General features: G+C 38.8%; 1 protein-coding gene across 1 annotated transcript; it reads left to right on the forward strand.

The window, feature by feature from the left end:
• The first annotated feature begins 737 nt into the window (after window positions 1-737).
• BNC1 (basonuclin 1) lies at window positions 738-16,593 on the forward strand. The gene is given in 6 exon segments (XM_042824572.1): window positions 738-806; window positions 839-847; window positions 10,138-10,240; window positions 10,396-10,631; window positions 11,887-13,814; window positions 15,912-16,593. Coding segments are annotated over 6 exon segments (3,027 nt in total).
• The last annotated feature ends 2,212 nt before the right edge of the window (window positions 16,594-18,805 follow it).

The raw sequence follows: 18,805 nt of genomic DNA on the forward strand, positions 1-18,805 counted from the left end.
CTTCAAGTCCTCCGTGTAATCCTTGGTTTAAAAATGAGGAGAGGGCAGATCACTAACCCAAGGGAAGTCTGCTGATGTATACAGACTGGTTTGTCCTTCTGTAAAATCCTGAGCATAAAAGTGGCCCTATTCTTTTTTTCCCCTTTTTTTTTTTTTTTTTTTTTTTTTTTAACATAAATCTATATTTGTTTTTTGAATAATCTGGAGAACCAGGCAACTTTGGGATTTTGTGGAAGTGGGGGAGAGAAAATGAAATGAACTGGTTTTGTTTCAATTCAAATCATTACTATAAGGGCAGTCAGCAATCAATTTTCACATCCGATCGGAAGCTGGACTTTGGTGTGCTCATTTAGTTGAGATTGTTGTTCGAGCAATTTTGTATAAATTTCTGCAATTCACATAACTACTTGGCTTCTTGAACCTTGCGAGCTGGTTGTTTGTCTTATCTTTGGTGAGCTAACTCTGTGCTATGTTGCAAAAACCTCGAGGCATGTTGTGTTTCTTCGTGTTCCTGCAGTCTGCAAGTGAAGTCAGCTTCATTAGTTTCATGATGGCACATCAGTGCATGGCTGGTGTTGCTGCTTCCTCCAAGCTACTCCCGGAGCATGATCTGGGCTGCCTTGGTTTGGATAAGCTTGTAAGGATTTGTCAGCCAGATGTGACAAGATTGTCAAGAGGCAAGTAAAGAAGGAGATCTGATATTAATCAGTGCATAGCTTGGAGCCAAACTTTCTCAAATGCAGTGTAGTAACATGTTCTTCTCATTTACTGCTTCTCTTTGTGGCTATAGAACTGCCACTGTCTGAGTTTGACGGTTAAAAGGGATGCCAGCTAATAGTCTTTAATTGTAAGGATATGATTCTAGGTGGGAAAAGATCATAGGTTTCTATTTTTAACCTTCTTTTTGAAAATACAGTTGTGTTTACTGCAGTTTGCTGGAAAATATGTTAGCAGAGAAACAGAGCCTCTTGTCTTTGGTTTTAAAACGGTGAAATTGTGGCTCATTCTCTGCTCGGGGAATGTGAGGTGGGCAGCCTTGCTGCAGGTTGTGCCGCAAAGTAGGATTGCGTTGTTTTTAACTGCTTACAACGTGCGTTGCTTTCCTTTGTTCTGGCCGTTAGAACAAAATACACTGAAGAATTCCTTTCTCATTTCTTCTTTTACTGAAGTCGGGAAAATATTGGCTTTCCAGGATGCAATATTATGTGATACGTTCTTACAATTACCTACGTAATAGTAATAAATTTGGATTTTCATCTTTTTTAATATCAACATAATTCTGCATTTCTGTTTGAATCAAAATTTGGAGTTTTCAGCAGCTTATTTGGACAAAGCTTATTTTAACAGAAGTGACCAAGCAAAAGGTATCTCATGTTATGGAAGATTCTCTTAGGTCACATCTACTGTAAGAGTTTTGCTTGATTGATTTTAAAAATTGTTCTGCTAAGTCTTTGAACTGCTGAACCATCTTCAGCCTATTTAGAACCATAAAGAAAATGGTATCTGCAAACATATCCAGACCTGCAGGAGAGCGACGTTGTCATGAACAGGAAAAATCATTCCAAATTTTGGGCCATTTCATGGGCTCTCAGTAGCTGATATCAAATTGTGCACTCTTAGGCTGCAGCAAAAGTTGGGGCTTTTTATACCAAATATGTCAACTTCAGCTTCTTTACTGTTCATGTTAGTGTTGAAATACAGTTCCTGCAGTATTGAGCATGGCATTCTATTTCCAATCAGGCAAGCCAGTCATTTAGTTTTGCTTTCTGTAATGCGGAGTCCAGAAGTAAATATATTTCTGATAAACAAATTAAAGAACATTTCTGTTCCTCAGATTACACTTCTTGCTACGCATTCATGTTCTCAAAGCACCTTTCATGTTTTGTGGCAGGGTCAAGTATTTTTATGCAGATTTGAGCTGAAAGTCAGGTACTGATCCTGAATTCGTTATTCCAGCAAAATCCCCACAAAATGCAGTCGAAAAAAGCTGTTGGGTTTGGCCCTTTGGGTCATCTCCTGCCCTTCATGGCTTCGGTAGTGCAGTAAGTGCCAGCTGTATGCACCGTGCTGCCAGCGGTTTTGTCCCGAGCAGATGCTACAGCTCAAGTTTGAAAAGCTACATCCCTGAGTTCTAGTTACTTTTTGCCAATCGATATCTAAATACATAAGTATATATTTACTGGGGCTGAAACTTCAATCATCAAGCTCAAAGTCAATTATTTTGAGGGAGGAGAATAACTGTTCCTCGCTCATAATGGGCTGTAGTTCAAATTTGAAGTCAGAAATTTTTTGTTACCTATTGAAATTAATGTCAGTGTCAGAAAGCCATTTTAATTTTTCACACCTGCATTCCGTACAAAGGAATATGAAGTTTTAAACTGTGAAATTACCAGTGGAACTGTGCTGTTGTGTAAAATATTGTGTAACTGTAGGACTACAGAGAGAGCCATGCCTGTGTGTACAAACGCTGAGTTTAAAATTTATGAAACTGCACAAAATGAAATTGCATTACAACAAATATCGTGCAGTGCTGTTATTTTCCTTTTATTCTCTAACCTGTCTCTTCTGTCTGTAACACAGAAGGAAGACTTTGAGCGTGTTACTTTACGGCTCTAAGGCTTGAGCAGCACTGTGACGAGCTGTACACATTGGGATGGTCTTTGAAACATTAATTCACCCACATTGCATCTGCACGACATTCTAAATTCTCTTAACAGATAAAGGCGTATTTTAAAGGGTTTACTTACAGTTCATTTTCACAGATACTCTCAATTTCTCCGTTACTTGTGCATATATCTTTGTAATGCTTCTTGTTAATGTGGGGCCTGGTATTAAATATTTCATTAAGCTTCCGTTCCTGGACGCATCTGTAGGTTCAGCATTTAACATGGGTTGCATGGCATGTTGATATGAGTAAGAAGTATGTGCGTGAGATACTTGCTAGGTTAAATAACACGTAGTGTTTTATAACAGCTTTCACACCATTTCTATTTGGGGATCCATCCTTACCCCTAAAACATATGCAGAATTTCTCATCAATCTGCAGCAATCTGTTGTTCATTTCTGAAATACACTGACGTGAATGATTTTTCTGTAAGTTTATCAAAAAGAAAGTTGGGATTCTATTGATAAATACTGTTTAATAGTCAGCAAAATGTAAGGGTTTGTGACCTACACAGTCTTGGCAGGTGCACTGCAGGAAGCGTAGCACTGTAGTTTATTTCAGATCCAAATGTAAGTCACAACTGTAAGATAATGATAGTGTGACATGTTTGGTTCTGCAATTTGTATGTCTCGTTATGTTTTCCTAATTGAACAGCAAAAGAAAAGGAGAGCTAAATGTATTTCCCAGTTTGACCAAGCTGTCTTTCAACACACCTGTTGTTAACAAGTGAGATTAATTGCAGTGTAAGCTGGTGTATCTACAAGCACCTTGTTCAACAGCAAAATGGAGCTCTGGTGTCCAGTGCTTTTTGTTTAAGGAGTAGCAGTTCATGTGCACCCACACATACGTGCATTCTCTTCTTATAATTATTTTGACAGTACCATTAATGAGAGGTGCCCTAAGGGGCCCTTTAGGGTAAGTGACATGCATGAGGAGTGATTTTCATCCCGCAACTTATGCTGTGATTGAAGTTTGGCCTTGCGGTGTGCTCCTTTCTCAAACACATCTCCGTTCTGCTTACTCACCTCACTGCATTGCCCAGTCTGTCCAGGGCACCTCTCTGTTAGCACCGCAGCTGCTGCTCAGCCAGGTCTGCTTGGGGATTTGAAGTCTTTATTTGTTTCAGTCTCTCATCACAGCTATTCGCCCTATGGTTTTTAACAAAGCAGTGATGCACAGGCAAGCAGCCCATAATTCAGTAACCGGCTAAAACTCTGTTAAATCCAAAACCATGCTAGATTTAAGAGTGCTGCCATTTCACAAAAGTATCAGCTAATTTCAATGCCGTCTCACCAAGCTGTTTCTCTCTGCCCCACCACCTTTTGGCCAGTTCTGAAGATTATTTTTTGTCTGTTGCGTCAAGGACAATTACATGTTTTCAATTCAAGGTGCTAGACAGTACCTGCAAGAGGGAAGTTTGGTCCCATTCTAGCCAAAAATTGCTTCTTGAGCTCCACAAAGGGAGGCGGCAATACAACTTGCTGCAGAACCTGGCTTGCACTCTGCTTCCTTGTATGCTTAGGCTGGGGCTGTTTAAAAGGAGGTCAGGTTTTGGCATCTGACCCCAAATAAACATTATGGGTATATACATAAGGATCCTGATAATTAATGGGATGTATTCTGTGGTCTTGTCTTGAAAATATGTTCAAACTTGTGGCCTTTGTGTTCCTTCAGGAGAAAAAATCCTAATGGAGTCTCCCCACAGAAAAAGTGTAAGTGGGAGCGCGGTGGTATCAGCACCAGGCAAAGCATTCAGCATAATAAGGTGTTAAGTGTGACTCCGCAGTCTGTGCTGGGCCTGTGAAACAAAAGGGGTTTGTCCAGGTATTTGGAGGCTCTCGTACGTGGCAGAAGCACCCAGCCTGCTTACTGAGGGGCCATCGCCAATTTAGGCGCTCCATTACGAGTGTGACTTCATGTGCAGTGGAGCTGGGAGAGGCAAGTTGTGGCCCATCTCTGTCTTTCCCATCTCTACCCAGTTAGTCTCTTACACAGGAGACAAGAATTTTGTTAAATTATTTTACTAATAAGCAGTTTTCCAAATGAATCATCTGGGGCTGGCATAGAGTGTGCTTGTTAGTGGGGAAGGTTGGAGCTATTTGGTCAGTGCTGTTTACTCTGTCACATCCACATCAAATTTTTCTCTACTTAATTGAAAGTTCCAAATATGCAAAATATCAGATGCTCTCTGAGTGCAGCAAACAGTAAGGCCTGTTTTCTTCTCGTGAGAAATGTTTGTTGCTGCTTAGAGTTATTTTATAAAACACAATATTAACAGCACTGTTACACTGTAAGGAATATTTCTTGTGAGATAAGAATGTGGAAATAGTTTGCGCGGCATTCAGTCCGATACAATCAGACATCCTCTAGGCACCTCTCCCTCATTTTAATAACTTCATAGGTTCATTTATTTTAGTCTCAAGTATTTTTAAGCTTGAGTAAAGAGACAGCAGAACTTGCAACAACCAGAAGTACTTGCAGTTGGCATAAATGTGCTGTGAATGGAAAATCTCCTGTTTCAAAGTGTAAGGCTTTCAAAGATGGCAGTGATGAATAATATCAGTGGTGTGTTGGTTAATCAGTGTGTGATTTACCAGTACAGCTTTGTCCTCAGCCATACCTGATAGCCTTAAGCACATGATAGCATGAAACTGAACACGTAGAAATGAGCTGAACATGTGCAGGTTGTGGCACGGGGCAGATAGCCCTCAACTTGTCCTCACTGTTGGACCTGCATATGTGCGTTATCACTCAGCGAACACCATTCTGTGTGTATCCTTCCCACTCTGCTTTCTTGCAGGGAAGGGCTTCCATCCGGGCACTTCTTTGAGGTGAGCATGTCAGGAGAAGTGGCTGCAGCCTGAGGTGCTGCATGGCCCTTTGTGCCTCCCCCCGGGCAGCTGGGAGCTGTGGCCTGCCTCAAGTTGGAGTGCCTTAGAATCTTCAAGGAACAAAAGATGCTTATGCTAAGCTCTAACATCAACATGCAGAACTATTAGGTTAAGGTGTTGGGCTAAGCCTGCAGTAACTGATTTATGATTTTTACACCATCTAGAGCAGTACACCAACTTTTGTGATCATGATGGAACATATAATTTGAACCAACTGCAGGGAGCTCAACAAAGGAGCAGAAACCAAAGTCTGTCATGGAGAGTCATGAGGACTAAACACATACTGCGGAGTAGGCAGGCTGAAGGTTACAAGTATCTGTGGGACAGGTGAAATGAAAAACTATTGATGTGGTGCAGGGAGGCTTGTAAAGGGGACAAAATGTAGATTGAAAACTTGCTTTAAATCATGACGGAACTTACAGACGGACTTATCTGTGCAGTAGATATCCAGGGAAGTGGCTAAAGCTGTCTGGCAAAGGAATGGACAGTGGGATAAATTCCTCTGGGACAATTAGGTGAGGTAGTTGTAAGAGATGCTGCCTGTTGCTAGAAACCCTCCATGATGACATGAAAAGTTCTTAGTGTTACATCCCACGTAAGGAAAGCTGCTCTCACACATTTGTGTTCATGTAATTATACCCTTTTTCTCCAAACTTGCACTTTAAACTAAGAATTTCTAATTCCTAGTTGCAAGAAATGTCCGTGAGGCAGCACTGGGGGCATCATTTCATAGTTCATCTGCAGCATGCAGCAGTGAAGCTCTGCTGCTTTTCGTGGGACAGCAGCAATCTGAGGAGAAACCATTTCTAAAGCAAGCGATCGCTTTTATACAAAGAGAAGGAGAGCTTTCCTTGAGTGACAGGAGCAAGGTAGGGTGCTGACCTGTGTACTGCTGATGTGGGGTGGTACCCAGAGGAGCTGGGATTTGCTCTGCCATTCCTTGGTTCCTGCATACAAAGCCAGCCTGTGTCCCAGTGTGGGCTGGGATCCATGGCTCAGGCCTGACGGCTTCTGCAGGATTATTTACTCTTTAATTTGTTTCCCGTGCTGAAGAGCTGTCAAACTAGATTCCTTTGAACATGGAATGAGGTTTGATAGAGTTATTCCTCTGCATCTTTGGGTAATCACAAACACTCCTCTTGCCCTTCTCTTAATGCACAGTTTTCAGCCTGTTGTTAGTACATTGCGATTGCAAGTGAGCGTATGTTCCCAAGGGCTTCAAAAATGCATAGATGATCACAGATGTATTTTCTGAAATTAAGCCTGATTCTTTAGCAAGAATCAGAATGAACTTGTCCCATTATCTTGTGCTTTTCTTCAGTCATGAAGGCTGAGAGTGGGTTGAAAAGAAATGTTTGGTAACTTTTGAAGCACAATTGAAACCACATCATTTGTGGAAGGAAAAAAAAAAAAGAAAAAGTCAGCAGTCATGACTTTCAGGCAGTGGAGGGCTAAGATTTCTTATTCGGTGATGAGCAGTTAGATGGTTTTTGGTGGCTGGTTTAATGATTAATCTCTCTTAATTAAGAGTCACCTGCATTAAAAATCCAAGGTTCAGCTTCTCTCAGCCTTGCTGCTAAAATCACAGAAAATTTGATCGGAATTTCAATGCGAGAAAAGAAAAGTAGTAATGTCACTAATAATGGGTTTGGAGAAATCCTTCTGGTAGGGAGAGGGACTGGAAGACAATAACAACATCCTTGAGGATAGCAGAAGATTTTTATTTTCTATTAACATTAATATCTGCTCTATGTTTCTGGAAAAAGAAATGAAATAATAGCCCTGAATAAAAGGGCTGCAGAAAAAAACTTTCCACTTTAATTTCCCTTTACATATCCAATCCTTTAATTATGATTTTGAAGCTTTACAGTGTAGAAAGTTATTCCTTTGTTCTGCACAGTGAAATTGTGTGTATGTTCCACGTGCTGGGAAAATAAAGCTCGTTAAAAGACTCGATATAATTACAGCACCTTAGACTGTGCATACTAAGGATAACAGGATTAACATGCAAAAGACAAGCATTTTCATCTCATGGATTTGTTATGTTTTTGTTCATTAAAATCTGATCTAAGTTGATTTGGGAGATAATCAAAATGCATCTTTTAGAAGTGCCTTTTTAAGTTGAGCAGTGAGCGAAGATTTGAAGTTGTGACTCGCAGATTGTTTTAAAAGTTAATTTTCCCGTGTTCTGTTCTGTGACTGTGTTATTGCAGATGCTGCTGGAAAAGTTTTAGGCAACAGACTCTGATAACCACGAATGATGGGAAATGCTACCCATACCAACTTGAAAATGACATTTATTTCCTCTTGAGGATTCTTATGAGTAATTTTATTTTTATTAAGTCTGCAACAGATACTGATTTAGGGGTGTTCTGATATGTTCACAGTATGCAAGCTAACCACATCTAAGAGTGGCATCCAGAAGCTTTAATATATTGATTTGAGGAGGGCTTCATTCCATGCTTTGAATATGAGGAGGATGATGCTCCCTGTCTAATTGCTCCTTTCCCACATGTAAAACAAAATGCACCCCTTTTAACACGTAAAATCTTTTACACCTATAGAGGAAGACAGGAGGACAAGCACACATACCGTACAGCTTTTTTCCTCGTATCTATTTCTGTTGTAGGATATGAGCTTTTGTAGTTCTGTCTACAAATGCAAAAGATGCATTTGTGGAATTCAGCTTACTGAACCCAGCGGGATGGGCTGTGGAAGGAGTTCAGTTTGTGCAAGTCACAGAACATTCTGTATTACGGAAGTAGAAGAATTAGACTGTGTTATTGTTTGGTGTTTTGTGATAGAAATGAATCATCAGAAAACCATGCCTCTTTTTTTGACCTTTCCATAAGATATTTGTGGCTTTTTATTGTTATATTAAGGGATTTTAGCATCTAAATGAAAATGCATCCTCTATTAAAGTGAAGCAATTCACACTGTGTAGGGTATTGATGCGTATTTTATGACTTCATGGGGAGCACAGAGCTTTTCTCAAGAATTCAGTATTTTGCAATGACTCCTTTAGAAGATTAAAGGCAAAACGATTCAGAGATTTCAATAGCACTGTTGCCACTTGTTCCAATCCTTCAAATAAAGACAAGTCTCGGTATCAAGATGTGCTTGTAAGCTAAGTCCTTGATAAGCAAGCAACCGAGACTTGAAAATTCCAGGCTGTCATGTAAAGCAGTAGGCATTCCATCTCCTGCACATGCTTGTTTATAGAAGACTGTTTTATGTAGTACACTCCTCTATCCTGAGCCAGCCTCATTCTCCATATTCTCGCTGCTCAAACCACCTTTCTTCCATGCCCTCTTTATTTTAAGCATTTCCTGTCTCCATCTTTTGTACCATGATTGTCCAAAAACTTGTTGCTTTGTACATTTGCCAGAAGTGCTAGTTGTGGGGATACCAGCACTGAGGAAAAGATGTCACTTTTTTTCTTCTGAATCCTGTTTTTGCATTTTCTTGGATATTACTCAGTAATGGAAGATCCCACTCTGCACAAGACCAAAGGAGGTCTGAGCAGCAGCCAGTAGTAGGCTTAACTTAGCCTTACTTCATATTGCTTTTCTGTACTTTGAGATGTAAACCATTTTGTTTTAAGAACAGAAAAATTCATGTGCATGTTGCAATCACATAATCTAATATTTCTTGTATTCCAATTCAGACCTTCTGTACATTAATGTCTTCTCTTTTCCACCCTCAATAAATATTCCTTTCAGATCTAAGTGTTACAGAGTCATACAAATGCTTTGGTCTGTGGCAGTGCCTATGGAGCTTTAACACGAACCACCAAGTTGTATCTGCCTTCTGCAGCAGATGGGCATGTACAGAAGAAAGCATAAATACCAGGAAGCAAGCTTGTGCTGCCTTGTTGATTAGGGATTTTTGACTACTATTTTGGTTTGTATTATATATGATCTTGGTGATAAAGTGATTCACAAATTGAGAAGTACAATTGATTGCTATTTGTGTGTTCTCTTTTGCCTGTTATCTTTCGAGCATTTCCCTGCAAAATGTAAGAGTATCATTTCTGAGGAGATGGGAGTGCTTTTTGATGAAATCTATGACTGGGAAGAATCAGTGAACTTCTGCACGACAGGATGCACGTATTCTACGTGGATACTGCTGGCTATGAGGAGTTGTATCACTGCAGAGCTAATATTGCTCATTAGCACTTCATTTTTTGTAATTATAGAGATTCAGCAAAACTCTCATCTGTGTGTCCTTTTCAAGTTTCCATGAGAAAAGTGATGCTTACATGAAGATTGTATCTTAGACAAATGTCCCAGAAAAGTTTCTTTTTGCTATAAAGGTGCATCAGCCTCAGCAGATCCTCAGGAGTGTTGCTAGGTATATCACTAAATACTTTACTATCATCACATTCCAGTGCTTTAGCTGGTGACCAATTTTCTTCTTTCAATACTGCCTCTGTTTTTGCCTGGACTAATTATATTGCACGTTAATAGGAATGAGCTTGTATGTTATCTGACTTACATATATATTAGGCTTGTCTTGGTGTAATGTGCATAGCTAGATGGTGCTTATCCATTACATATCAACCTTTCAATTGATTTGCAGGCTATCCGATGCACTCTGGTGAGCTGTAGTTGTCAGTGTTTCAAACCTGGGAAAATAAATCAGCGACAGTGTGACCAATGCCGCCATGGATGGGTAGCACATGGTAATACTTATTCTTACAACCTATATAAAACATTCTACACCTTTCCTCACGTGTTGTTTTACTGCGTGTTGTACTGCCTTCCTCAATAGTCTTTACATTCAGTTTCATATCACTTGTTACTTGTGTTTACTTATGTTTTACGGTTTTATTTACAGCCCTGAGCAAATTAAGGATTCCCAACCTCTATCCATCAAGCCAGGTGGAAATAGTTCAATCCAATGTTGTCTTTGATATCAGTAGCCTCATGCTGTATGGAACCCAAGCTATTCCCGTGCGCCTTAAAATTCTGCTAGATCGGCTTTTCAGTGTCCTGAAGCAGGAGGAGGTGATACAGATTCTCCATGCTCTGGATTGGACACTACAGGATTATATACGTGGATATGTGCTGCAGGTATTGCATTAAGAGGGTTTTTTTAAATGTAACTATGATAATTGAGTCATGTTTCAGAATATTTTCTAGCTTGATATTTTCACTAGCTCACAATGTGCTAACCATGTAGTACATCTGAAAGGCAGTAATAGATTTGTAGAAGAGTAGCACCAGAAAAGGAGGGGTGAGTTTTTGGTCATTGCTCTCCTCTTACTTAAGCCTAACTGAAATCTTTCTTCTTTGCTCAAATCTATCAATAAAAGGAAACTAAGGAGCAAAATAAATAAATCAATCAATGAGGGGGTGAGGGGGAAGGTTACTGGGAAAGGCTTCCAAATCTACTCAAAATATTATTTAACCAGTAAGTTTACTTTAATATAGCAGAATAATACACTGACAAATAAACTTGCCATCATTTCAAGCACAGGGGACAATCTTCATCACTGATGTGGTGCTCCTGAGCTTACTGGAGCTGCACCAAGGATAAATTGGGCCCTGTGTGCTTACCCTGATGTTAGTCCTTGCTACTATGGAAGTTACCTTTTATGTAAAGTAATATGATGATCTTACATTATGACACGAATCAATATTTAATGGTCTTGATAATCTTGCTTTTTAGTGTTAGGATTAAAAATATGGAATCAATTACCTTGAACCTCTACCACATGAAAAATTTATAATGTTACGTTCTTCATCATCTTAGAAACTCTTACATGCACTGTGAAAAATCTCAGTAGGCCATCAAATACATGTTCTGTGATAAAATATTTATTGTAGTTATTGGGAAAAGTTAGGCATAGCTAGAGTTTGAAAGAACTCCAACACTCCAGTGTAATTACAGCTGTGCTCTGTGAACACTGGCAATAGATCAATACAGGTTCATTTGTTCTCTGATCTTAGTTACTTGGAAGATTATTAAACTTGCAATTAAAGAGTACTTGACTTAAATGAGGAGCTAAATCTTGATCTGATTGCTCCATCTCTGCTGTCTATAGTTTGAGAATGCTGTTGTTCAAATGATGTGTCTTAATTTTTGTGGAAAAAGAGCAGTTTATTGGAAAGTATTACTATTAGTTCAGAAAGAAATAATAAAGCCAGTGTGGTAAAATTTGAAGAAAATATCACAGAATTACTATTAATCTCTTGTTAAATAGAGTAATTTCATGATTTTGCTGAAGAGTTTCTAGTCTAGGGGAGAGATTAGGGGGGAAGGGGTTTTCTTTTTTCCTATTTCACTAATTAATTTTTATTTGTTTGTTTGTTTGTTTTGCTGTAGGATGCTTCAGGAAAGGTTCTGGATCACTGGAGCATAATGACCAACGATGAAGAACTGGCTACTTTGCAGCAATTTCTTCGTTTTGGAGAAACTAAGTCCATTGTAGAGTTAATGGCAATTCAGGAGAAAGAAGGGCAATCAATTATAATACCACCACCTACTGCTAATTTGGATATTAGGGCATTCATAGAGAGCTGCAATCAACATAGCCCTAATTTTTCAGCTTCCTTGGACAAAATGAGCCCCACCAACATTCATCCCTTTGAGAATATTGTGAATAGCATGGCTTTCATGCTGCCATTCCAGTTTTTCAGTCCAGTGCCTCCACCTTTAATAGGTTCACCACCAGAAAGACACTTGATTGAGCAGGGTCAAGACCATAGCAGTGAAACTAAACAAGATATCCACCTACCTTTTACTGAAAGCAGCTTCCTAACTTCTAGTTCTGCGCCATTTCAAGTTGAAAATGAGAGGATCATAAATGGTCCAGATGTCACCACTAAAACAGAAGATGATGCCCTTTTAAGTGATTCGAGTTCACATAACGCAGCAGCAAAGCTTGAAATGACATCACTCTCTCCAGAAACCAAAATGAAATCTGTTGAAAAAAATGGCACTGGGCCGAGAAAAGGGCGTGTTTTCTGCACTGCATGTGAAAAGACGTTTTATGACAAAGGTACTTTGAAAATACACTATAATGCTGTTCATCTGAAGATAAAGCACAAATGTACAATCGAGGGCTGCAATATGGTATTTAGCTCCTTGCGCAGTCGAAATCGTCATAGTGCGAATCCTAACCCCAGACTCCATATGCCGATGAACAGAAACAACAGGGACAAAGATCTAAGAAACGGTTTGACAATTGCTGGACCTGGAGATAGTAAAAGGACAGAATTTACGATTTTAGCTCCGGATAGCAGAACAATTACCAGCTATGCCAGCTCTTGTACAGATGCAAAGGGCCAGGCTGGATTTCCCAGTATTGGACAGAATGGTGTCCTCTTCCCAAATCTGAAAACAGTACAGCCTGTTCTTCCTTTCTATCGTAGTCCAGTTACACCAGCTGAGCTGGCTAATACTCCAGGTACTCTTCCTTCTCTGCCCCTTGTTTCTTCCTCAATACCAGAGCAGCTTATTTCAAACGAATTGCCATTTGATGTGCTACCCAAGAAGAAATCCCGTAAATCAAGCATGCCTATTAAGATAGAGAAAGAAGTTGTTGAAACGCCTCATGAAAGTAGTGATGTTGCCAGTTCTGAAGATGATACACGTCTGCAAGTGGTAAGCGATGGAGAGCTTGAGTCCTGTGAGCATAAGATAGAGAAGCAGGTGTCCGGCAGGGTGGAAAATCACCCCCATTCAGGTAATTCATGGAAATCTGTCTCTGGGGTGGAGGGCCCAAAGTATTTTGAATCTGTCTTTGCGCCAGATAACCAATACATCAAGGATATCTCTGAGAATGAATTACATCACTGTGAGAAAGAGGTTAAACCAGAAGAGAATCAACCATTAAAAATAGTTTCCCATGAGATTGTATATGAAGATCCAATACACCACCAAAATGATGTTATAAAACCAATGACTGAATCCCCCATATATGTTAAAGAGCAGTCAAAACGCAGGATTTCTAAAGATGACTGCCCTGAATTACAACATCACTTGCTGACCGGGGGCTTTTTCAGCACTTTGTCAAACAGGGGTGCTGCCATTGCTTGTTTTGAAGACTCTAAAGATATGGATCATGTCAGCCAACATGCACTAGGGATTCAGAAGGAAGAAAGCCGCTTTCATTGTGACATCTGTAAGAAGACTTTTAAAAACCCTTACAGTGTAAAAATGCATTTTAAAAATGTACATCTCAAAGAAATGCATATTTGCACAGTTGAGGGCTGTAACGCTGCTTTCCCTTCTCGTAGAAGTCGAGACAGGTAAGAAATTATAAACAAAATTGTATTTATTTTACCATCACAATGGAGCCTAATTTGAAATTAAAATGAGTGTTGGAGGAATGGAGCCTGCAAAGATTTTCTGTGTATCCTCATATAACAGGTACGATAACTTATCAGAACATTCATGAAGTGAAAATCCATTGAAAGAAACATTTCCTTTCCACTAGACTACAAGGTATTAAATAAAGCCATGAAAATTTCACAGCTGATAAAGTCTTCAATAGTTGCGAGAATACTTTAGAACATAAAGGGAAAGCCACAAGGGTATGAATTCAGCTATTTTCCAGTAGGTGCATATGTGGACTTATATGTTCAATGCGTACTTCCATGCGTATTTTAAATTGTATGCAGTATTTTTTTAAATGAAAGAGCAATGAGATCAATTCAGGAAATCTTCATTTATACTTGTCCTTCCATTACACAAGGATTTCAAACAACCTCGTTGGAGAAATCCTATAATAAAAGATAGATTACTCTATGTCAGTGCAAAATCAACCTTACGCATTGCTAGTCAAAGTAATGCTGTCTCGTGTGTGTTGGTAGTGCTTTAATGTGAAATTGCATACTAAACCCTGAACAATAATGAGCCAGATTCAGTTTACTGTTAGCTGCAGTATTGTATTGCTGTTAGTCATTTTATTTTAGTCTATTTTGCCCATAGGCTGAGAAACAAGAACTGAAGTTTTACTGTTGTCTGTCAGTTATGTATCTGAATTGAGAAGTGGTAGATAACAGTTCTGTTAAAATGGGACTAAGCCTTGTAAGTTTTCTAACACTTCTATAACAGTGTTATAGCAGATCTTGACTGCAGAAAGTGTGCCTGGATAGTAGTTCAGAGTGACACAAGGTTTAGATTGTCTGTAATCTGCTAGGCGTGCTGGAGCCAGCTGATGTAGTCCAGAAAGGACGAGCCAGTCTTTGAGGACTGGCCGCTGCATGTGAGCTGTACAGATCCATCTGCTGCTGGCAGGGCTTCATACCCTGGTCTGCTGCCTGCATCTTCCCAGATGTGAATTCCTCTCCACGCTAATTGTGATATGGGCCACAGGAAAGAAGGCCAGCAGTAAAATTTGCATTCACATGCCACAAATTCCTTCCCATACCAATACATTCAGTTAATTTCTGTTCGTTGGTGTTTTTTGTTTTGTTTTGTTTTTTAGAAGATGATTTATTTAATAAAGTAAATAAGCAGATAACTTTTCAAAAGGGGCACAAAAGTCAATCTACAAGAAAATTTACAAGCTTTGTGCAAAGGAGCAATTATTTGAAACAACTTTGCAAAAGCTTCTTTTTTAACATACAGCGCTGTAAATGCAGGTGAAAAGTATTTTTGTCCTTTGGTATACTTTGGATGAAGCTGAGTTAGGTGATGGCAAGGGAAAATGAATGTTCTCCCTGTCTTGAAATAAATTCAATCTTCTAAACAGAGTCTGGAAGTTCCCAGTGAGCTGCTTGATGATATACAATGAAAAGTAGTGATTTTGTTTTGGTGGTTGTAAAATGAATCCAGAGATGCCCATTCAAAAACTGGAAGTTGTGTGAAACGCAATGTCCCCTCATTCAAGAAAAAGTCCTTTCAAGGAAAAGCTCTGTACTGGTGTGTGTAGCTGCCTCTTGGTACATGGCTACAGTCCTTAAAATCATCAATATATTTTGCAGTCTCAAGTATCACTCCTTTCCTGCTTTGTCCACTGGGGAGGATTGCATTTTTGTCTTACCCTGAGTCCATTTTCTGAGCTCAGTTCGGCACCTGGAATTCTTTAGTCTGTTCACCAACTCTTTTAGGCCCAGCACTAGATCTAGTGGAGTGAACAGCTATCCACAATGCAGGACAGAATTGAAAACATTGATTTCTGTAGAGTTATTTCTGATATATACCAGTATAAGCAATTTCAGATAGCCAGTCATATGTATAAATCATCCATGTGCACTCCTCTATGGCAGTTCTTCAAATGAGAAGCATACAGTTCTTGCATGCTACTAAATATTGATTTTTCTCTTTGTTAATGATCCTTATGAAACCACTGTTAAGTGAGGCAAAACACTTTCTTGCTAAGCTTGTCTTTGTTCTTTTAGACATAGTTCAAACCTAAATCTTCATCATAAGCTTCTGACTAAAGATACACTGGAATTCAACAACCATTTCAATGCAACATACCTCTTGAAAGACATGGCTAAGGAGTTTTGCCAAGATGTCTCTTTAAAACAGCATGTTGGACATACTTCGGTAATCTTCAAAGGAATGAACAGAACAGGCAGCTTGGTTTTTCCGGTGAGCAAAATTAGAGAACCCTGTTCTGAGAGTTACGGATATGATCCATTGAATGATGGAGGTGTCCTGGATCTAAGCACTACTTCCAGCATTAAATCTGAGAGCAGTGCTCATTCTTCTTGGGATTCTGATGGAGGAAGCGAAGTGTGCACCATGCCCTTGGATGATAGTGATGAAAGCTGTGAAGGATCCAGCCTAATGCCCAGTGAAGAACTCTACCAAGACTGTAATTTAATTGAGAAAGCTGATCAGAGCTTCATAAATTTACCTTCCAGTTTGCCAATAACTTGTCACATATGTCAAAAAACTTACAGTAATAAGGGAACTTTTAGGGCTCACTACAAAACTGTGCATCTCCGCCAGCTCCACAAATGCAAAATCCCAGGTTGCAACACTATGTTTTCGTCTGTTCGCAGTCGGAACAGGCACAGTCAAAACCCTAATCTGCACAAAAGTCTGGCTGGGTCACCAACTAGCCTACAGTGACCATGCTCATCCAGTTGTTTTTTTTTTTTTCTTCCAGGAATTAATCATTTCAATTAACGAATGTGTTACCTTCATTTAAACACATTTGACTTCCAGTACACTCAACAACCACGGTCAAATTCTTTTCTCCTGTGTGTGCTCTCCAGCAGTTTCATTTAGCAAAGCTTGGTGCTGTAGTTTTTGTGCAATTGTTTGGTTTGATATGAAATAGCTAGAGCTTCTGTAAGGAAGAGAAAGGAGCCTTGAAATGGAGGAGATATGGTGTCATTAACCAATATATTTCCAATATCTGTGAAGTATTATTTACCAACAATAGGGGCTTCAAATGAGAGCTGTCATCCTTTGTGTTTACATGTAAAATGGGTTGTTGTGTTGTGTAAGAAATTGTAACAATGGTGTTGTTTCCTCTGGTTGGCTTGAGAGTTTTGGGTCTATTTCCTTCCTGACACCTGGATCTGAAGCTGTCTTGCAGTATTAATTGAATATGGCATTTGCAGTTTACTGTACCTTGAAATTTAAAGGAGTCCAAATTTTCTGAAATCCTGCAGTCCTTACTCTTCAAGTGGGAATTTCATTTGAATACAGATAGCAATATTTCAGCTTTTTTTTTTTTTTAGAATTTGAAACTGTTTACTTTGCAAAAGGAGAGGCCACTTAACTTGGCACGGTTGCCTAATTAACTGGGAGGCTCTTAAAGATTGTAGAGACAAAAAGAAAGCAAGCAAGGAGGTAAGAAAACTGTTAGCTAACATTTCTAAGCTACAGTAAATGCATCCATGAAATAAGAAAAAAAAAATTTAAATGCACTTTGAGTTTCTCTTTCACGAAGACAAAACGTTTTGTTAAAAAAAAAAAAAGGGAGGGGGGGGGGGTTGGGAGAAGGGGGAAACAATGTGAAAATCCAGTCTGCTTTAAGAGTTTGAAGGTGCAACTCCAAGCCTTTGAGAGGGAGAGAGAAAATGGATGCAGTAGATATCCTTCATGATACATCAGTTACTGTTCATTTTACTGGTGATGTAAAACACACGTTGATCTATGTAATGGTAGAAAGCTTACTCTAATTCATATCTCTTTTAATGAGGACATTGTTCAGTATCTGTTATAATGTTTAAAACCCCTGTACTTGTCCCTGTAATTAACAGTATTCTGCATTATGTTCTATGCACTTAAGATTGGTCTTGCATTGTATTTAAAAATTCACTTTAATTTGTAGTCACATCATACAAAAGCTGTGTATGTTCTTGTGGTGCATCTTCTTTGACTGAATGATTTCCATACAGAAAAAGAAATACTAAAGCAAGTCTTACAATAACTTCTTTAATTCACCAAGTGAAATCACCTGATCAGTTGTAGTATGCAGGCATGATATTGGCAGCACAATCTGTACATATTATACCAAAGTGCTTACAGTATTTGTGGTTTCTAGTCTAGCTTTCCAGTATAACTGGATCTTAGTCTTTATTCATTTTTGTGACTAAATAAAAATAGACTGAATTTCTGGATTTGGTATGTATGTAGAAAGACTAGTACAGTGCTATTGCCATATGTCTTGATGTTTAACTTATTCTAAAATATACTACGGTATTGTAACCATTTCATATTGTATAAAGAAAACAAAAGTGGACTGAATATTTCATTAATTGTTTTGAAAACTGGATTGCGTGTGAGTATGGGTTATGCAAGGAAAAAAACATGACAGTTGTAAATGTTTGTGTTTGGTAGAAATGGTTTCCATGCATTGTGTAAAGTAATCTTCTATTTTTTTAATTTACAGTAGGTTTATGTGATATTTAAAATAACCCGTTTGTGCTTGAAGCCGTCAAGAGGAGCTATTAGCCTGGGGAGAGCTGTCCCATTCTTTTGGTTGTTTGTTTTGTTTTGGCAAGTGGGGGCCAATGTTTTGGGGTTTTTCTTTGTTTGTTTTAAATGAGACCTCATATTCATGGAGATTGTGGATGAAAGCTAAGGGCACAACTGTCGGAGACACATCTGCTTCCAGCCTTTTGATAGTGTAAATCACTTATTTGTTATATAGCTATTTCGAGCTCTTTTTATATATATATATGTGTGTATGTATATATATATATATATATATAAACCTATTTGTTTAATTGTGGTGTCATTTGTTTGCTTGTTTTTTTTGTTTTTGTTTTTTGTTTTTTTTTGTTTGTTTGTTTGTTTTTTTAAACAGTGTGCTGTAATCTAATGCTGT

Source organism: Centrocercus urophasianus, unplaced genomic scaffold, assembly GCF_019232065.1.
Source record: "Centrocercus urophasianus isolate 14NV4802_14NV808 unplaced genomic scaffold, USGS_Curo_1.0 seq_23, whole genome shotgun sequence".
Taxonomy (NCBI): Eukaryota; Metazoa; Chordata; class Aves; order Galliformes; family Phasianidae; genus Centrocercus; species Centrocercus urophasianus.